Here is a 21977-nt window from a genome sequence, read left to right on the forward strand (position 1 = left end):
TTATTTACACACATGGACCTGGGAAATTATTTACAGTTGCAATTCTTTGCACCTTTACAACGAATGCAACATTAACTATTGACAAATTAACAGAGCATAGTGACAGATACTACTACTATTGAGTAGATAAACTATTAAACCAGCAACAAATGGGCAATTATGGTAATGAAAAGAGCATTTACTTGCAGGACAAGAATTGGTATATGGTGGTCATATTTGATCTACAAATTCTTACAAAGAGCTTTTGTTTCAATTACAGTAACAGTCACTGATTGGGCATTTTTATTGTGAAAGTTCTGAAGTCTTTACATTTCTAAATACAATTTGAATGCCTGTTTGATAAATTAGAAGGGAAACTCATTAAGCAACTAAGACTGTGACACCAATGAATGACTACTCTCTTTGCAATTACAGGTAGATTTTGTCAAAGGGTGTGATGGTGAAATAATGTGATCAAACATCACTTGAGGTAGAAAGCATATACAGTATACACACACAAAAGACAATCACAGTAGAATCTTATTGGGAGGAAAAAAGCAAAGGCGGGCAGGTTACACAGTATTCAACAGCAGGTTTGTATTGTCTCTCCTAATAGGTTACTCCTGTAAGGGAACCTTTGTTTCGGTGATGTTGGGAGCACTTCAATATTGATAATTTTAAGGGCAAAATTGAGAACACTGAGGATTCAAACCCTAGATGGATACTGCTGTTGTACCATTGACACCAGCTGTATAAATGGGTACAAATGCAAGTCACTTTGCATAGAAAATATCAAAGTGTGAGATGTCACACTCCAGGAATTTCTTAGTGGAAGATAATTATTCTTTATACTTCAACCTCTAAGCGTTCGTATGTCATTCTAGACAAGTTTTGCATGTGTGATTCCAAATTATGACTAAAGGGCGTAATTATTTTAGCACTGTCAAATTCTGTCTCAAAATCAACTTATCAATAAAATTACACTAGTCTTCAGAATACTTTTCCTATTAATTTTAAATGCGTTTACCAAGTGTTATTACACTGGACCGTGTAAATACCATGATCTCCCATGATACGTTTCAACAAATATTTTTTTCAAAGTTTTTCCTCATGATTCAGTATGGTAAAATGAAAAAAGCTAAAGTCGAAACCATGGTAAAAGTTCTAAAACACGATATTATCCATAGCAAATTGTGGATAGAGAATACAATAACATTGCAGGATTGTATTCAATTCAATAGTGATAAAGATATTTCTCTGTTTTTTTTTTAAATAGTCATTTAGAGCCTTTATAAAGGTATCTTAGAGGAACGCAGCATGCATTCAGATCGAAGAAGAACGGTGATACAACAACTTATAATATTTTACTAGACGATCCAGAAGTTTTGTTGATGTCTTTTTGCAGTAGCGCCGCTTTTGGTTACGTCATATATTCGCGACAACAAGTCACAAGATCAACCATAGACTTGTTTCAAATTACTAGATAAACAATCCCTTTGTGTCTGTGAGTGAGAGTTCTTCATTATCTTTAGGTGGAAAAGAAGTGACGTTTGGTGCGCTGATATTTTTCAGGTTGAAAAGCACCGTTAATGTAAAGAATTCATAGTTGGCAAAGGTATCGTTTACGTAAGGGTTACTCGTTAGTGACGAGTTAAGATGCGTTTTAAAAATGCTGAAGAAGGCCTTAAAACGAAATTAGAGGAAGTGGGATGTTCTACCGTATCAAAAGCCTTATAAAAATCAAGCTGGGAACAAATTTGCCATAGCAGTCAATTGGGTTTCTACTACCCGGCACAGTCGACACTGTTCTTGTTGATGAGCTCAGAAGTCCGCGCCGTGAAAGGTTCATGGGAAGGTGGAAGTAATGTGGCTCCCACCGGTGACGGCATGGTGTTTCTGATTCCGCTTTCTTGCATTTTTGTGTTTTATGTGTTGGATGATAATGGACACAGCGGATATGTCAGGCAGCGAAAGCACTGGAATAGAAGTGATCCTTAAAGAAGGAGAGCTTGGGAATAACCCATTTTGTCCTCACGGTATGTGGTAGCTTTAGAGGCACGGTTCACTAAAAGAATTGGGAAAGTTATTGGAGTCTTGCCACTCGACTTAAAACTTTCATAACTGCGACAGTTCGCTCAGCGACAGCTTTGACCCTAATGAATAACTTAAGCCGTATCTTGATATTTTGTGGCGATCATGCATCATTGGTGCATTATACATTACAATTACAATTACATTATATATTATAATTTGCTGCGTCGGGTTTTGTCCAGTCAGTTTGATTTCTCGCAGAATGACAACTTCTCACAGATCACTGAAATATGGCTTAATTTGCTCGTTAAAGTCAACTCGTGAGTCAGATTTTACATGATCTTAGTAACAACAGCAATGCTCACCTTAAAACCAGCGTTTCCGAAATAGGTATTTAATATCATGTCAAATATCTGTCTTACCACGATTAATCTGAAGCAATGATTAAACATAATTATAAACGTTTTTATTGCCTTTCATTTCCTGGTGTTGGATTTGTAGATATCAAATTTACACACGTTTGGTGATTTGTAGCTCATTCTTAAATTAATCCGAAAGGTAGTTAAGGAAACTCCTACAAGTGTACTATAATATATTTAGGAAGATGTACTTGGCTTAATGTTTGCTTGTCTTTGTCAGGTCCTACTATGCTGTTTGTGAAGATGAGTAAAGGAGAGCAGCAAGGCAGGGCGTTTTATGCTTGTTCAGCCTGCAGAGACAGGAAAGACTGCAACTTCTTTCAGTGGGAGGATGAGAAGGTGAGAAAAAATGATTATTTTAAAACAAAGCAAATGAAGATAACCATGCACAATTATTTTTTTGTCCTAATATGGTTGTGTGAACCATAAAGTGTAAATTCTTCGTCCCTGTGTTTTACTACTTTGGTGGGGTCGGAAATCTGATCTTTGATACTGACCTCTGGAAAACAAAGGTGTCAGGTCAACTGCAATATGAAGCCAAGCGCCAATGAATTTGTCAGACTCCCTCCTTTTAGCTAAATTCCAGATTACTGCAATGTTACATATCAGTACAAGGTATGAACAGAAAATTAGTTTATTTAGATTTATATATCCCAAAAGATCTACATGTAAAAATAAACATAGTATGACTTAAAACAGAAAAATCAGTTTGCATATCTGTAGTATGTATAATATATTAATTTCATTGCCGTGCTCTACTAGGTGCATCAGAATGTATGAGAGGTTTCAGGACTTCTATTGTCCGCTGATGTCAAAATGTCAATGGAAAATTCTGTAAAGGTTGTATTTTACTGGTTATTGTGTTATGTCTTATTGTACTGTGAAATGGTTTTAGAGCTTCTGTTTGTGGATATGTCCTGTACAAGGTCTTGAGAAGCTAGGTTTTGGTGACATCTTGCTTTGCAGTGCACTTATTGCTTTTCGAACAGCTGCAGGCGTTAACCAAGGACAGTTTCTCCAAAATCATTATGACTGAATGACTGTTATTTTAAAGGTTTATTTTTTTCCCTAATCTCCAAAATGGTTGTTTAATTCCACGGCCTCTGACTGATTCTGACTGTCACCTTTTAAGAAGCGGAGCAAATTCATAGAACAGTGTTTTCTGTGTTGGTGAAATGAAAATTTCCCTGATATGTAATTTCTCTCTAATTGTTTGAAGTCTGGAAAATGTGAAGATTATCTGTGCTTGTAGATATCGAAAGACAGGCTTTTAGCCAGAGAAGAAGAAAATAAAGCAAAGCAACCTCCTTTCACTCACAGTGATTACTGCTCAAGGTAAGTTGCATTCAAGATTTTATTCTATATTTATTAGAAAAAAGAATACTGTGTTTTTGCACATTTGGTCATTTCTAATTTTGTGTTTACAGAGTTGTTCTTAGGGTAGTGTGAATGTTTCAGTTTCACGTACAAAAGCTTTCCTTTACAAAGTTTTAGGTTTACTTTCCTTTTTGTCAACATATTATAGTGAGACATGAATAATTAATTTTAAAGAAATGTATTATTACACTGAAAGGGGGCAAAATGTTTTCTCTATTATTCTTCAGTGCTAGTACTGAAAATATATTTTTCCTTTCACTTTCCACTGTAAATTGTATTTTTCAATGCAAAATACATTCTTTCAAGAATTAGAGAGAAGAACAGGAAGACACTTCTTTAGCCAAATGATTGAGGGAGAATGAAACGAGCTACACAGCTATGTTGTTGAAGCCACTACACTGTTACGTTTATCAAGAAACAACTCCTTGTATCAATTAAATTTGGACAAAGTGGCTGAATAAATTGGCTCCTCTTGTTTCTGAAGTTCTTTAATATTTAGATGAGCTTGTTCTTCTTATTAAAGGTATTTGCAATTCATATCACTACCGCTGGAACAGAAGAGATTTTGTCGGGATTGTCAGTTGCTTTTGCTTCCTGAAGACTGGGCAAAACACACCACTCACAATATACTGCCTGACATTACCATCTCCCAGCTGAGAAGGCCCAGCCAGCTGCTTTGTCCATTGGAAAATAAGAAGACTAATGCACAGTACTTGTTTGCTGATAGGAGCTGTCATTTTTTGCTCAATCTGTTTGCAGCCTTAGGATTCAGAAAGGTGCTGTGTGTTGGGACACCAAGGTATGTACTCATTTAGCTTTATTTGTATTTTTTATAATAGCTTGCTACTCATGATTCAGGTCTTACAAGGGCTCAGATCATTTGGAAAATGTAATGTTTTAACTTAAAGTAATTTCTTGTCTGTTTTGTTCATTGGTGCATTAAGAAGTGTTGGAGTCATAGGGCCAGGGTCTCCTGAGTGGATGGAACTGGTAGTTCAAATTTAGGCTTAGTCACTTGTTGGTCAAATTGACAACTGCATGTCATCGTCAGTAAGACACTCTCCTTCAATTGGTGTTAAATTTGCTTTAGGATCTGTGATCAACAGGTGGTGGGAGAGTTTGAACTGCTTGTTTTGGATAGTTCTCAACCCTGTTGTGCTGTTACAAAGGATTTAAAGCTGAATCGGGTAACCTTTGGCAGGTATAAGTGTAGGGAATAGCGATTGCTCTGCAAGGAGAAAGTGGTCCATAATGAGTAGTAGCAGGCCAGGCATGTTCCTCAGAGTGCTGTGCTGCAGGAAAGATGGCTGATGTCACTGACCTCTCGAGAGGCAAGACTGTGGGTTTTTTGTGGGCATTGCTAAAGACAACAGCAAGCGTGGCCTATACAGCATGTTCATTCAGGCAGCTTCATGTCTTGTAGCAGTGCCTGGTTGTTGGGGAAAAATACATCAACAGAAATTGCAACTGAGGCTGCAATAAACTTTGGAATCAAAGAGAAGGAATGTAGATTTTAGATCTGATGAGAAGACCAAAAAATGGTATTACTGGTTCCTAGTTAGCATCTAGTGTAATTGATTTCATTCATGAAAGTGCTTTTTGTCATTAATTATGTTATGTAGTTATGTATCATGTTTTAGTGGTACCATACTTGAAAAATATTTGTGTATTTTTGTAATAACAGATGAATGTTTTTTTAAGGGGCTGAGGCATAAAATATTACCTTTTTTAGAAGGAAGATGCAGCTTGACTAAGATATAGGGGTAGTTATCTGAAATGGTTTAACTTTCACGTCTAGAAAATAACTACATGGATATATAACCTCAGAGTTTTAAATATTTTTTAGATCACACTACTGTTTTGCTATGAGTTAGGAAGTCTGATGACTTTAAAGTCTATAATGAAATATTTCTAAATACATATAATGTGATATGGCTTTTAAAAAGCCAGAATCAATAAGGAATTGAAAAATACATTGCTGTAGATTTTAAACTTTCATTTGTCTTATAAAGTTAATATTATGTCATTTTAAATGGTTAAGCTGTTCTGTTTCATTATGAATTCTGATTGCATTTCAGACTCCATGAGCTAATTAAGATCAGGAACATGTGCGGAGATAACCAAATCATCAAGAGTCTGCTCCTGGACATTGATTTCAGGTAATTTTTATTGAATGTGTGCAGAATTTATCAGTAATATATATATATAACATTACTTTATTAATCCTTTACAATTTCTTGCATTAGGAATTCTTTCGCATACCGCAGCTTGCTCTCCATGAGACACACAGACACACAGATAGGGAGAGAGTCTGGGGTCAGAGCGCAGGGTCAGCCATTGTACAGCGCCCCTGGAGCAGTTGGGGTTAAGGGCCTTGCTCAGGAGCCCAACGGAGTAGGATTCCTCTGCCGGCTGCGGGATTTGAACCGGCAACCTTCCAGCCACAGGCGCAGATCCTTAGCCACAGAGCAGGACTGATAGAATAAAGCAAGGAAGTGGTATCAATCTGTCATTAGTTTAAAAGCATTATTATGATGGAATTATCATGATTACATATAATATCAGATTCTACACTTTCTACTGTATGTAAATATGTTTTTTTCAAACCATTAACTGCATAATAAAACAAAACAAGCTAATTATTTGTAATGATTATAAAAAGCAACAGGCAATTTATTTTTCCAAAGGAACCCTTATCAAATATACTTTGAAAATGTTCACATATTTTTCACAAATGTATTCAGATTACACTTTCAGAAGGTTGAAATTCATTTGCACTAATATTCTACTGAAGTGTTTGAGTTAATATCCCAGTATATAAGAGTTCACTATTATGATTTGTTTTTCAATGGGAAGTAATACTGTATGTCATTGGTTTCTAAAAGCACTAAGGGTACTTTAAAGGATGTGTTTCTGAATTTCCATTCCATTAAATAGGTTATAAAATGTTTTGAAAATATCTGAAGTAAATAGTTGTGGTGTTCCCAATAGCAGTGATCTGGAATAAAATACTGTGTGTGGAAAGGAAGTGAAAGTTAAACACAAAGAATATTTTTTCAGTTAGATTCTTAGTTTTGATCATGCTTTGTGATCTATAATACATTAAATTGTTTCTTAAATGATGAATATTTGGAAATGTGTTTAAAATCAGCTTATCCCATGAACCACCACTAATAGCATGGAAATGTCTTGGAAAGTTTTAAAGATCATTGTGGCATATTTCCATGTGGTTAGGTTTGATTTGTCCAGTTTCTGGCTTAAAAAACCGGAACGCAGGAAAGACGGGCTCAGCGAACTGGTGATGCATTCGGTCAAGTACTGCTGTCAGGGCGCCAGAAAACTCCTGCAGGAGCTTCATGGTAACAGCGTTGTAAAAGGCAAGCTGTCCCTTTTGGCAATCCACCAGCATGCCCACTTTCCTAATGGCCACCTGGCTCTTCCCACAACTGATGTAGTGGTCATTGTGCCAAGCGGACAGTTGGTTGTCCCTGAACTCGATGCACCAGGAGTGCCGGTTCCTTCCCAGCTTGGCGTTCTTCTGGTTTCCCTTGCGCTCGATGGATCCGTAGGCAATGCCCACACTCCAGGCAGAGCAGCAGCTCAAGTCCACTTCCCAGTAATGCCTTCCCTTGGACAGGCTGGCTGAGCCCAGGGCACAGCACACCTTGTCGAACTGCAGAGGGCTGTCTAGCAGAGGCTGTGGCTCACTGCTGTAGCACATACTTCTCTGATCCCTGGACACTGCGATGTTTCTGTGAGACGACTTACTGTCGATCGTCACTGCAGAAGAATCTGGAACAAAAACGGATATAAGAAGGATATGACGTTTTCAGGTTGGGATTAGGAAATCAAATGCATAATATTGACATAGATTATTTTCTGTTTATATTGAATGTTTTGAAGGTGAATGGAAAACAATCACATAATACTGTAAAATAATAATTCAAAATTATGTTTATAATTACAGCTATAACTTTGCTTTGATGTTTTTAGGTTAAACACGATGAAACAATTACCCAACAGGAGTACTTTTCTGTGCATCTGGGCTTCAAGATCCTTTGAAATGTTGTGTAGTATTTTCAAAAGTCTCTGAAATCTGTCCTCATTCATCTTTATCCCCTGCTCAGCAGCATCTTTTTTCTTAGGGCAGCTGGAAGAGTGTATGTCTTGAATTTTGGAATTGTTTTTTTAAAGTATGGATATACATCGTGATTTTGCATTAAAAAGGGGACTGAAAGTTTAATAGACAACATAAACACATCTGCTCCAGCAACAGTACCTAATGCCATTATATTATCCAAAATCAGATCAGCTTTTTTTTTACCTTGGCAATACATCATAATATTGATTATCAATATTATGTCAATTCTTTTTGAACTGTAATACATTTATTCATATTCTCAACCATAGCATTTACTGAATTCTGAGGGAAGATGAGTCATGGTACTTTGCAGCTCATTTGTTACCTTTTTATCATTTATTGCTAAAATATATAGGGGTTTTGTCACACTGCTGTAGGTGGGATTTGTTCTTTTTATTCTCTCTAACCTAAGGAAATTTGCTTTATCTAGAACATAATCTAAATAATAATCCTTACTCTTAAGATTTTGATAAAGAAAAGAAAATACCTGCATTCCCCAGGATTATCCTAAAAGAGAAAAAACATTTAACAGCATTTTGAAAGTTAGTCATTTATATTCTGTGTAACACAGTGTGATACGGTAACATTACAATAATTGATCATAGTTTAAGAATAAAAACAGTTAATTTTGTAGTGCTCTACCTTGGTACTAAAGTATTTTAATGTAACTGAGAGTGTAAGGGTGCATGTCTTTTAAGAAGACATGGGAAGACCCTGAATTACCTGCAGTATGGAGCCTCCTCTGGTCTGATCTAGTGCCTTCTGTGTATTTGCCATGGCCCTCTGAACCTGGCCAAGATGCTGACTCCATTCCTTCATGATTTTGTTCAGCTTTGCACTGGTTACTCTTTGGTCTTCCTCTATGGTTTCTAGCATGGCCATCTCGTCTTTATGCAGAGCTTTTCTTATGGCTTCGTATTGTTCAGAAATCTGCTGCTTCATTGTGTCGGCAGTTACTGATAGATTAGCACTTCTTTTCTTTAAAGATTGTAAGTGGGCTTCAGTTCTTGCTTTTTCACTACGTAGGTCTTCAAGGTGTCTCGACAGTACCTCCTGTAATTGCCAATTGTTAAAATATAATTGTTAAAATAGTGTATTTATTGATCATTTTTAACCTCGCCTTACATATTTTTCCTAGTTGATACTTGGAAAGTTGCAACCTTTTTACAGTCTCTAAATACCAAGGGTTTTTTTTTTTGTTTAAAACAAATTCACCTCTTATGCTCTGTTTTCTGGTTGTAGTTAATGCCCGTAACAATTTTTAATCGCTCCGTATTTTACCTCTGAGTTTCTGCCTTTTATGAAACTGCCTGGATGTATTCCCAGTCGCTCGAGCTTTGGGGAGCGTGGGGGTGGCTGGTTAGACACACGAGAGCCCTCTTGAGGTCGAAGGCAGTGTGGGTTGACCTCCGGCTTGTCCTTGAAGCGATCAGCATATGGGCCTTGGTGAGGGGGAGCAGAAACACAGGGGACCACTGAAGGTGCCAGGGACATCGTAGACTTTCCTTCAAGGTCTTCAACGGTAGAGTCCGTCTGCTGTGGTTCTGCCATTGTTGCTTGTTCTGGTTAATAGACAAACACAGGATTTGAAGAAGAATATTGTAGGTGTTAAATGAATGAAACGAAATGAAACAGTGCGTCTCATTGTTACCTTCAGTGTAACTTAAATTGCGGAAAAAAGATAACTGTGTAAATAAATTCTGGACCAGCGGGTTGTGGATTTGAATCTCGGAGGAGTTGCTGCCGTCGTGCTCTCAAACTAGGTACTTCACTCATTCCGTCTGTTTTTGCTTGATTTATTTGCATGAAGGATAAAAAAGTGCTACTTAAATCTAAATTAATTAATTATGTTTCTTCGTCTTTTCATTGGATGAAGTTGGATATTGAGTAAAAAGTGACAAACCTTCCAGCCAGTTCCAGTATTACTAGTTTGGAACACAAACTAGGCTTCGAATTTGTGTGGAAATTAAAGGTCTGTGTTACAATAACATTTTCAAAATTGCCAAAATATCACTTACTTGTATTTTATAAAATTACAAACTGTTAGAAAACGACGATCAAATTTTAGGTTCTTAAGGAGTTAACAAGTTCATGTTTTTTTCCAGAAAAAATTAAATGATTAAATGAACATCTAAAGAACCTAAACGTTTTCAAAATAATCTCAAAGACTCTCAAACAAGCTCCTATATATGAACTTTCAACAGCATCTTAAGTCACAGGCTGATAGTGTTAGTCATGGTCACTTGTCACTTTTTTTACTTTAGGTTGATGGGTCAGATCTCGAAGGCAAAACAAAAAAACAAAGAACAGCATTTCTTATCTGGGTGGACCTGATGAATCCGAGTTAATTTTCCATCTCATTTCTTCGAATATGAGATGTTTGGGCAGCAAAATACTTTTTTCTAGCTGAAATTTAGCAAACATTAAAAAGCATTTAGACTTTGAAGACAAAAATATAAAGAATGTTAATGCTGCATATACTGTCCAGAACCCCAAGCCTTATCATAAATAAAAGTATTGGGGAAAAATATGCAAAATATGGAACTTGTATCAATATAAAGCTTTTCCTAGATACGTTTTACACGTGCCTGTGTCTTCAGTTTATCTGATGCTAACATACAGTTATACTGTATAAATATGCTGCTATAAGAATGTCTGTTGCTGTCAGAATATACTGTAGTTTTAGTTTACAGTTCTCACTTAAAAGTGCCCTATTAACATTTATCTCACCCCACATTCATGCATATTATGAGATATTTTCTTCAGTATGTTGCATCATTACATTGTTTCATGAACAACATTACAATACTGGATATATAAATGTGTATGAACAGAGTTCATACAAAAGACATAGAGCTGAAAGTAAAACCTAAATAAACAAAACATTTCTAGGAGTGAGTTCTAAATAGTCTGAAAACTAGTGGAGAATATACCAAAAATGAATTTCAAACAGTTTAAATAACCTAACAAATGTAATTTTAATATATTTCAAAGTATTCAATAGATACTTACTTTCCTTGTAAAGATGGGGTTCTTTTCTGCCCTGTCTTTCGGAAATACTCTGTTGCAGGTAGGAATTTACAATGCAAAAGCAGGATGGTTTACAAGCAGGAGCATGTTATGTCCTGTTCCTGCCCTTGCAGATATGTAAAACGTGTAAAACTAGGAATGTGTTATAAAATTAAACAATATTTGTTTTTTTTATATTATTGCCTTTGGGCCATAGTTGAAAACTGCTGCAGAAATGTGCATATGTAAGACTAGTTTTCACATGTGCGCGGTTTGTACCCGTTTCATGTTGAAGACTAAACTTTTGGACTTCTACAAAAAGTCAGTTATAAAGACTGCAGCTTTGTATGTTTAATTAGGAGCTGCATAAGTACTTATAATCCATTCCTAATTTCATGTTGTATCACCACCTTTAGATGGTTAATGCCATTATGGTCTTTCCAAGGTCATTGATGGATATTTCCAAGACTGAACAATGTGCTGCAGTCACATCGTGTGTTTTGTGAAGGGTGCAATGAATAAGCAATGCCAAGGATGCATGCTTGCTGTGTTATTTGAACCCCTCACCCATTCACAGAGACAACGGACAAGGGAGGTTCAGTGTGGCGACGAATAGATCAAAGATGTCCCCAGGCCTGAATAACACTTGGACCACTGCAAACATTTCAGGAACAGTTGGTTCTCTGGGATACATAGTTAATGTGATCACTGGATCAAGGCTTTGAAAGTTCAGAAGAAATTGGGTGGTCACTTAGAAGAATTGGACCCATTACCCATTACCCATTACTTGTGGATATGTTGATTGATGCTCCTGTAACCTTGGCTTCCAAGATTGCCACCAAAGTATGGCAGAAAAAGAGTTTGTCATCATTTTATCAGTCAAGAGACGTGTCCATCACTAGTAACTTGAGATGAAGACTGAATCAATACAATTACAAAACTTGTGTTGTTCATATGGCCATAAAAGCATTAGGGAAAAGTGCTGGAAGATGACGATGTGTTGATTTTGCTGTTCTGTACCAAGTGAAGCAGTTTGCAAAGCCAGTGGATAAAGCTCTGTGAATCAGATGTGAGATTTAAGCCTAGGTTCTGTTGCTAGCCAGATGTGACCAGGATTTCCCAAGTGGTGTCTCACTCTTAGCTAAGCACTTCTTGAAATATGTTTGGGATTAGTCATTAGTCTTGGCCTTGGAAGGTTGAGTCTAAGATTTGAAAGTTACAGAATTACATACGGTATGTTGCCATGTTATTTTCACAATATAATCCATTTTACTGAGCAAATGTAAAACACATTTGGTGATTGCTTTCTTAAGTTTTTAAATGGCATTTTGTTTGCCATATAGCATCCATTTTGCAAACCATTTCTACTGGAGGAATAACTTTTACTTTAAAGTATAAATGGAGAAATAAAGTCAAGAAACTATCTTTTCTTGTTGAAAATCCTTTTTGGACACCCTTCAATGTGACAGCTCAAGTTCAATATGATGTGACTTTGAAAACCATTCTCATGGTGGATAAGTAGTGCTGGCATTTGAAAGTTTAACCTCCATATATAACTACAATCCCATGTTATCTTGACAGGTATTCACAGTTTTATACAGAGGATGAGTTCTGCCATTACAACATGTTCAATCATCACTTTTTTAATGGAAAGGTAAGAAAACGTCACTTTTTTTCATAGCTTAATACTAGAAGTATTGTTTGGTAGACTAGTAGGGGGCACCCTTGCCTCCAGATAAGAATTGCCAACCTGTGCTCCAATACAGCAAGCAGAGGTATAAGGCATAAAAGCTGTTTAACTGACTGACTACTTGCTTATTAAAGATCTCATGTGCCCATTTGTAACGATAGGAATGTTCGCCTCCATGTTCTGACTGAATTCCACTCTGGACTTGCGTGAACCTGCCTTGCTAAAGTTCCTCCCTAATTCAGTTGATGAAGCAATATCTCATGTCTGTACCCGATATGCTGCACAGTGAGGTTTTTGCTACATGAATGGCGCTGCACTTTGGTGATAAATTAAGGTCTTTGGGGCCCTTTGGGATGATAATATAAATGCAATGCAATATTTCTGCTATACAAATACAATGCATTATTCTTATTGCCATAGTTAATATTTGTTCTAAATATGTACTTTATAACAATATCAAATTTGTCTTTCTGTATGGCCTTCAGTTCACTGTTTTCTCAACAGTGCCTCAGTTTTGAAGTTTGATGACTAAGGGGTTGTGGTTTGATTGCAGTTTTATCCGTGTATCTAATATAGGAAGCTTGTTTTGCAGGCAGCAGAGGATGTTTTCAATTCCTTTTTGAGTGAAGGGGACGGAACTAAGGTTGTCATGGTTGCCGACCCACCATTTGGAGGCCTGGTAAAGCCTTTGGCTTACAGTTTTTCCCTTATCTCCTCTAAATGGAAAACTCTGCAGCCTCCAGGTAAGTGTTGCGTCAACAGAAAAATGTACTTAAGCATTAGGATGCCTTGTGCAGAAGTGGAACTGTTTGGAATTAAAACTGGCCTGAGTTAAAACTGGCCTTGACTGTTTTGTGAAGATTGAACTTCCTCAGGCAGTGAGATAAATGTTGTAAATAGTGCTCAACACACAGATCAGATACTTAGCCATGTAAAGTCAGCTGGAGCAGTGTTGTTAGAGCTACAGCTTGGCCAACCCTATTGGAGAGCCTTTAATAAGCTGTGAAGAATGTCTTATGGACTGTGAAAAATTTCTCTTTAAACCTCCAGCAGTAACAGAGCACTAGTTTTAAAGACCAAAACACTTTGTTCTTGTACACCTACAACTAAACTTGTCTTTGCATGTGTAGATAAGAGAAGCCAAGAGATGCCCATGTTCTGGATATTTCCTTATTTCTTTGAGTCTCGCATCCTTGAATGTTTTCCAACATTTTCTATGCTGGACTATCAGGTATTTGAAATATTATTAATTAACATTAATAATGTAGTTTAAAGATTAATGAAAACTGAGGAAAGGAAATTAAGATTAAGGTTTAAGGAAATTAAGATTTTAATAAAGTACATAAAAATGAGGTTTAATTTGCATTTATTAAACCTACTTTGCTATAAGAGTCCATTTAACATAATACTTTTATAAGCAAGTTTAAGTTCACGTTTATTGTCATTATACTCATATACAGGTATATGGTATAACGAAATGCTATTTAGCTAGCTCTCAGACAATAAGTAGTACAAAAAACAACAATACAATTGTATAGTAAAAGAAAGACAGAGACAACAGGCAGTGTGCAAAACAACAACAGGTAACAGGCAATGTGCAAAACATCAGATGTGCAAAATCGTACATCAACAGAATGAAATAGAGGATAGAAAATTCTGGGGAGCGAGCTTCTTGACTTGTGAGGCAGAGGTAGATTTCAATGTGTGTTTGAGTTTTTGGTAATAAAAAAGAAGGCACTGAAGTTCAGATCGTACGTGAGAGAGGCTGGGGGTTTAATAGTCTGATAGTGCTGGGGTAAAAACTATATAAGCAGTATAGTGAGATGTGTTTCTTGTAGTTGAACTGCTTCAAATTGTAATACAAATAAGTTTTTTATTTTTATTTATAAATGTATAATTACAGCAGCATGTATTTTTTTTCTACTGATGTCAGAGGTTTAAGAGTGTTTTGTTTTGGTTGATGGTTCAAGCTGCAGATTCTAGTCATCTTGAGGGATTGTTTGCTGTTTCTCTCTGCTTGTCCCATTTAAATGCTCCTATAGTGTAGTAATACCTTTTGCTGTTTTGTCAGACTTTTAGGGAAGGGAAATCATTGCTTATGAAGCCCATGGGACTGTTATCCAAATCAGTTTTTGCCTGATTTCTTCTGTTGCTCCCACACATAGAAATGGTTCTGGGTTTTACCTTTGTGTGAGGAAAACATGCATCCCAGGAATTTGACCTGATATTTTTTTTTGCTTGTCAGGTGGACTATGACAATCACCCTCTTTATAAGCATGGGAAAACTGGTCGGAGGCAGTCTCCAGTTAGGATGTTCACTAACCTCTGTCCCAAGCTTATGGCTCTTCCTGCAGAGGAGGGCTACAGGTAAAACAAGAAAGGACGTCTTAAGATCTGTCTGAAAAAAATCTCAATTACTGCTTACAAAATGTTTAAAATACAGAATACTAAAATACAAAATGTGTTTGACAGGAGTTTAAAGTGTTTTCTCCTCCCTTTCATAATGCTAAATGAAACATATTTAAAATGATCTGAAAAACTCCTGTTCCTTTAATTCGTACATACCGACCGTTACAAACTTTTTAAAGTAAGGAAAGAAGAAAAAGCTCTCGCACTGAATGCAATTTGTGTATTTGGCTGGCTAACACTATTTTAAAAACATTTTGCTTTCAGATTCTGTTCCCTTTGCCAACGATATGTTTCTTCAGAAAACAAACACTGCCTCACTTGCAATGCATGTACATCCAAGGTAGTGTTTCTACTGATCGTCTTGAGTTTTGTTATTTTGACCATAAATTAGCCTCACTAATTATACTGGTAAAGAAACTGTTTATAGTAAGTACTGGTCTATAGAATGATTACTAAGTAAATTATATCTGAATTTTTAATGCTGATGTGGTAAAGTTTCTAGTCAACAAGTGGTTCATTTTACGTCAAATTAAACAGCTTCCTGCTTTGGTATTTTAATTTTGCTGTTATTGTGTGTAATTGAAGATAAAATATCAGTTATTTAACAAGACTAGATGTTTAAGGTTGAAGACTATGATTTTCTGAGACGGACCACCACCCTTTTGTGGGGGGGTCATACTTAAAATGTCTCCTTTACCAATTAATTCAGGAGGTGGACAGTTTTCCGATACTAAGCTTCACCCAGATGACTTTATGAATTTAATTTTCAGATCTTCAAAATCAGCTTTTGCTTAGAGGAGTGATATACTGTTTTATCTGTGACTGTAATGACGAAGACCATCGAAAAACATTACCTTTATGAAATGATGGGTTGGCTTTGCTTGTTAAATTTAAGATGTGATTCACAGCCACTGTAGGTTTTTATTAAGAAGATAGGAAACAGTGATCCATAGTGCAGAATTAGGCTCGAAATGTATTTAACTTTTGTATTGATGGAAATAAGTAGTTTTGCTCTGCCTTTTTTCAGGATGGCAGGAGTTGGAAACACTGCTTGTTGTGCAACAAGTGTGTGAAGCCTTGTAAGTATAGTACTGAATGACAGAGCAAGATGCTAAAATACATTTTCCAAACATGACTGTTTAATTCCCATCTTTTCCTGTGTCAAAAGATGTTTTTCAGAATGTGTTTTTTAATACTTCAGGCTGGTTTTTAAATCATCTAAATTTAAGTTTGTTATGTACAAATTTGAAGCTTGCATGCTATTATTAATCTTCCTACACTTTTCTCTGGGTTAGATGTATTTGAGCTGAATCTGTCTGCCAACAACCTACTTTTCATGTCTTAAAACAGACTGCATGTTAATGTTGTTTTCTCTGACCTGAAATTAATATTCTTTAATTGGAAGCTCCACATTTTTTTTCCTGGATATGTTTTGGATTTCCGACAGTATAGCGGTTCATTTTTCAGCTTTACTGATTTGCACTGAAATCGACCCGAAGTGTAGAATTAAGGATATTGGTACAAACATAATCTTTGCATCTTGCAGTTAAGATGTTGTATTGATATTGTGAAAATGTTAAGTTGGTCTTATTGCACAATCTTTCCCAAATTTTGAATAATACTATTAACAAAATCCATCTGGAACCATAACAAAAAAGACTTGTATAACATATATCTGTGTTTTATATCAGTCCAATTTCAAGTAACTAAATTAATAAATGAATGGTATATTCTTCCTGGAAGAAATTATTATTGAATCATTTTACTTAGTTCAATGAAGCGAAAATGAAATACTTCTTCAGTATTACTTGCTTATATACATGTATGAAGCTGATGAGGATACTAATGTACCTTTTTGACAGCCTTGTAATCTGATTATTTCAGTGCAGAGATTGTCTACTTAAGATTCTCTAGAAAATATTCTTGAAAAAAATTGGATTGTGAATGGCTTCAGTAATGTGTAAATATCTTTTTATTTTCCCCAGCCTGGGTTCATTGTACCATCTGTAATCAGTGCGCTCTTAAGGATCACCCTTGTGGGAAGCTCACTGTTGGCTGCTTTATCTGTAAAGGCGCTGACCACAAGCGCAGAGCCTGTCCTAAAGCATCCAGCTCCAAAGACACCAGACTGTAAGTAAATGATATCAAATGGCTAGAATGAAATTTAATTTACACCCCAACATTTTATTTTATCAATGTGTGTATGGTGGATGGCACATAATGTTGCACATTCAGTGTTTCAAAACGTGTTGTTTCAGGAAGGTTGCTACTTTTAAAAGTATAGATCATTCAGGTTTTGGAATACCATGAAGAACAGCCATCATGTTTTCTTAAAATATATATAGTGTTCTAAAAAGGACAGGAAATCATATTTTTTAAATCTTTTATTGTAAATAAATACACCAGTAATTAAAACTAAAAGTGTTGTAAGGAGGCTAGATCCTGTACCCTGGTAGTTTCATCTCTCGGTATCTTTCTGGACGTGAGAATTCAGCATTCCTCTAGATGTGTTTTTTTGGCAGAGGTTACATTTTTAAGTGTTCAAAAAATCAGTTCAGATAAGTGAACCATAAATTTAAAGGTCCTTATACACTTCTACTCCCACATGCGAAGAAATTAATGACATTTAGAATGTGAACCTTTTAGAATATTGTTTTCAACTAAAGCTTGTATTTGTGTAATATGAGCTTTAAACGTATGTGTCTGAGAATTGCCTGAGCAGTCTTTTGCAAAGGCAAAGCTCTCATTTTTTACCCTCAGGGTGGATGTTGGATTCTCATTTTTCACCCTCAGGGTGAATGTTGGGTGACCGTGTAAACGCAATCCCATCACCAGCTTTGCTGGTCTCATTTTGTTCTTTCCTGCACAGGGGAAAACAGGCTGCTGGGAAGAAGGCTAAAGTTGGGGCAGAAAAGGATGTGCCTTGTAAACAAACAGCGGGAGAGAAAAGGGCTGCTGGGATAAGACTGAAGAAGAGGAGGAAGAAGAAGAGGAAAATAGCATGATTATTCTTCTTTTCTCTGTGAGCAAACTCACTTAAAGAAGTAGAAGGGAATTGTCTCATGGGCAGTTTAGTAAAATGTTTTTAAAGAACAGGTGAAGAGGACTGGCTTTTCATTTTTTTTTTATTCAGTATATTTAAAAAAAAACTGTCAAAAATAACATATCTGAACAACCTACATGCTGTACAAAATTCTTTAACAGAAAATATGGTAGCTTCAGCACGGGTAATGAAGAGCAGTAGTTTCAGCCATTGGTTTGACTCTCTCACATCTTGGTCTCATAAAATTGTAGCTGTTTGACTTAACTATATGCGTGTTAACAATACACTGAGAAAATGGAACAGCTTTATATGTTTCTCTATTGAATATTTAATTGTGATTTTAATGCATTTTTCAATTTTTCTTTAAAACTTCATTAGTCCACTTATAAATCCAAATATTTTCTAGTTTTCATCACTCTAAAGACCTCTACCTGCACTAGTTACAAGTGCAAATCCTAGTTTACTGTGAAGAAAACAATAGCACATACAGTACATCTTCAGGTAGTGTAATTTGAAATCAGGGCTGCAAGCTGGGTACAGTCTGTTTCATTGCAGGATGGAGAGAGTCCTGACCAGTATGCTTAATGTATTTTTCGGGAGCATGCATTGAGTACAGACATCATTCACAAAAAAAGATACATAGAAATGTTGTATTTGTAATCAGAAACCCTAAGTGCGATCACAGAAGGCATAACATGGAAATATTAGTGATGGAGCAAAATACTGGTCCAAAAGAACAAAATGAAGTGCAAAATAAAGCAAATATTAGAGACAGTAAGGATGTATGAGAAGACTGTTCCATTTCTTTCCAGACTTTATTCAGAGACACTGCACATTCATTCATTAGTCACTTTTGAACTGGTATTTGGGAAAATTTAGTATTTAACAAGTGAGGTTCAGGACTTAAGATACTTTTCTTAGCATTGTAACTTCAAAAGTGAGACCAGTTAAATTAATCTTGGCAGGAAATGTCCAGGTTCTACCTGCAAACAAAATGTACAGTTTGTTGATGTTTCTTGTCTTCTATACTTTCTGCCGTTTACTTTTTGGACTGTTTTTCTTTATCACTAGGGGGAGTAGTGGCACACAGCAGAGGAAGTGCACAAGCTCTCCTCCTGGACTTTTTATTTTTATCAGTTTTGTAACTCTTATAATATCTTGTATGTTATCTTCTTGTATTCTTTAAAAAGCCAAATATTGCCTGACAACACTAGTCACTTTATCACTGGACAAATGTAAATGGGTACCAGGTACTGTTTTTTTTTTTTTTTTGCTGTCCTTTGTGTATCACTTTTATGCTATTTTTATGTACAGGATGGAGTCAAAGCAGTACTTGACGCAGTCAACTTTTAATAGGACCTTGTAGACTATAAAAAGTTCAGTAATAAATTAAATAATTAAATTTCAAGCAAAATCAAAACTCTAGATGATTCATGTGTAGTCTCAGCCATCAGTAAGGGACGTAATTCAGTCATCAACACAGTTTCTTTTGTATGTACAGCAGGCAGATGTAATTGACTTCAGTCAGTTCAGTAGCTTGTTGGGCACACAATTTTATTTACCTTAAGTTTACATTCACATTTTAATTGTGAGAAGATGATTGTTAATTAAGTAGTATTGTTCCTTGGGATAACAGAATTTGATTTGATTTCATAAGCACCGGGTTCTCTACAAGGTGTTTGTGTTAAATTCTAATTACCAGATTGAGGTGATTATCTGTATCAATAGCCATGAATCTTAAATGTTTTTTTAAACTCCGTGAGCTAATTAAAATGAGGAACTTGCACCCATGCATGGGATACTGTTGGGGTCTATTTGATGTGAAAAGGACCAAGTTTGTTCTTATGCAGATATTAATGTCTTCAGTGAAAACATTCACTCAGTTCTGTTTTAACAGCTTGGCTGAGTAATCAAGCCAGGTTCAAAAGCACTCATTGGACATGTGCTTACAAGTTTTGTATCCATTATATTCAGTTATACTCAAATTTATAGTAAAAAAACAATGAAAACATTCTTGGGGCCATGGAAAAACTCCGCCACAGCAGGCAAAACACTCAAAGAAATCACGCTTTTAATTAAAAATATAAGTGTGCTTCTTGCTGTTTTTTTTCCTTGGCTAGAAAGGACTATTTTGATACTCCCATGGGATTTACCTTTGAAATGCAGAATACATTCAAATCTAAATTTAGCAGTATGCGGTTATTTAACTGAATTAATGAAATTAATTCTTTGAAATAAGATGTTTGAGGGCTGCTGTCTGGTTTCTGGTCTGCCTGTTTCAAGGTGTGCGTTTCCTTTCACACATCAAAAACTCAGCTGTTGCTTCAGTTTGAAAAAGGAGACCAAATTTGAGCCAAGATGAAAGCTTCTGACAGCTGAGCAGCTGTCACTCCTATGACCTATCGACTGGACCTCCTGTTGTTGGCTCCTTTCATTCTATAAATTTAACATCCTTCACAGCTAATTAGGAGCAGCAGAGGATGATATTCTGAATATTTGATGTTTTCATGCTATTTAATTTCCTGATGCTTTTATTCAAGGCTGTTATTTGTACAGTGGCTGAATCGAACATCTAAGACAAATCCTTTGCAATTTCAAAAACATCTGTTTTCATCTCTGCTTCAGCTTGATCTCCTGGACACTGTGAGTAAAAGGTGAAATGATAATTTTAGCACCATTGTGCTAATCTCATCAAAAGCACTCTGTGAGTGCAGCTTTCCATCTTTTAATGGACATTAAAATGAACATTCTAATTTATATTTGTTTTGTGCTTCATTTTAAATAGCTTGAGCAATGGTTCTGCTGTTCAGTTTTGAACACTTCGGGTTATTTTTCTTGCCTTTTTCTTAAAACCTGCTTGTTAACGACTTCAGTACAGGTCACTGAAGGGTGTCTCAAAGCAATGATCAGATCCAGGTCCAAGTTCTTAATCCGGCCCTAATGAACAGTGAATTTATCACTTCTTCTGGCGGTCTATTTAAATGCACATAACTAGCCATAACCTAGATTAAGCAGCACCAGAGCAGTTGCTGGGGTGGTGTGAGGTTTAGTTGACGAGGGTCCTTTGGCTTTTGAGGCACCAGCAATACTTGGGACCACCCAGTTGCCTCCCGGTAAGGTTGCAGTGATGTCAGTGAGAGATGCCGCTCCTCCAATTGATATTAGATAGGGAGGAGTTTGCAGCCTATCAAAAGTCAGAAGTTCTGATATTGGGCATGTCAATGGAGTAGGTCCACAAGTCCTTTTCTCTATGCAGTAGGGGGGTTATAGCCATTGTAAGAGTACAGTAGGTTCAGACAAGGCGAAGATAGATATTTAACTTTTTTAACCCTTAAATGTCTTCATTTTGAGCGTTAACAGTTTTTAATCAAACGTTCACGTTCAAAAAAAGTGTGTACATCATTTGTGTTGCCACACAATGGGACATTGTTAGAAGGAGTAAATATCTCAGCATTTTATACATATAGAACAAGTTCCGAAAGACACATTGCAAAGGTTTTAGTTTAGACCATAAAATGTTATATACTGAAAGTGCCGAAAATCCTGGGTGTAAGATAACGTTTTTTTTTCAAATGGATTTCCATGAGAAATTGGTTGAAGATTTTGTATTCTGTTCCTCGTTTGAATTTATGTTTAAGATATGACAGCATTGTTCTTTGTTATTGACAGTGTTATTCTTTGTTGCAGCAAAGTGTTAGTGTAATCCATTAGAAGTCAAACTTTTACACAGAGTCCTTGTGTATATGATGTAGGAAGATCTGCACAGCAACCTCTTCAACTCTCTTATTCCTCGGTGCAGCGCATCAATCGTCAGTCAACCTAATTGTAAACAAGCTGCGGTTTCACATACTTTTCTAGGTAAACAGATTTTTTTTATAA

At 36.2% G+C, this 21977-nt stretch overlaps 2 protein-coding genes across 4 annotated transcripts; one reads left to right on the forward strand and one right to left on the reverse strand.

Annotated features, from left to right (window-relative positions):
* Positions 1–1472: 1472 nt before the first annotated feature.
* zcchc4 (zinc finger, CCHC domain containing 4) lies at positions 1473–20855 on the forward strand. Of its 2 annotated transcripts, XR_015929005.1 has the most exons (14): positions 1473–2015; positions 2650–2768; positions 3682–3764; positions 4330–4605; positions 5885–5965; positions 12538–12610; positions 13239–13389; positions 13777–13877; positions 14892–15013; positions 15320–15395; positions 16083–16134; positions 17041–17185; positions 17925–18824; positions 18858–20855. XR_015929005.1 is itself a non-coding variant. In XM_088615605.1 (13 exons), exons 1-13 carry the CDS (start codon positions 1907–1909, stop codon positions 18058–18060), a joined length of 1524 nt encoding a protein of 507 aa, XP_088471731.1. In that variant the 5' UTR covers positions 1473–1906; the 3' UTR covers positions 18061–20855. The 2 variants fall into 2 exon arrangements, 1 of the variants encoding a protein (XP_088471731.1); XM_088615605.1 differs by having other exon boundaries at positions 17925–20855.
* Positions 5956–11073, reverse strand: LOC148677651 (E3 ubiquitin-protein ligase TRIM62). 2 transcript variants are annotated; one of them, XM_088615783.1, is made up of 6 exons: positions 10960–11073; positions 9229–9509; positions 8671–9000; positions 8435–8454; positions 7823–7956; positions 5956–7598 (listed from the first exon to the last, which is right to left on the reverse strand). In XM_088615783.1, the coding sequence occupies exons 2-6, from the start codon at positions 9496–9498 to the stop codon at positions 7006–7008; spliced, it is 1347 nt and encodes a 448-aa protein (XP_088471909.1). In that variant the 5' UTR covers positions 9499–9509; positions 10960–11073; the 3' UTR covers positions 5956–7005. The 2 variants fall into 2 exon arrangements, with proteins under 2 accessions (XP_088471909.1, XP_088471998.1); XM_088615872.1 differs by lacking the exon at positions 10960–11073 and having other exon boundaries at positions 9229–9722.
* Positions 20856–21977: the final 1122 nt, after the last annotated feature.

The sequence above is a fragment of the Lepisosteus platostomus genome, chromosome 1 (genome assembly GCF_059453375.1).
Source record: "Lepisosteus platostomus isolate fLepPlt1 chromosome 1, fLepPlt1.hap1, whole genome shotgun sequence".
Lineage (NCBI taxonomy): Eukaryota > Metazoa > Chordata > Actinopteri > Semionotiformes > Lepisosteidae > Lepisosteus > Lepisosteus platostomus.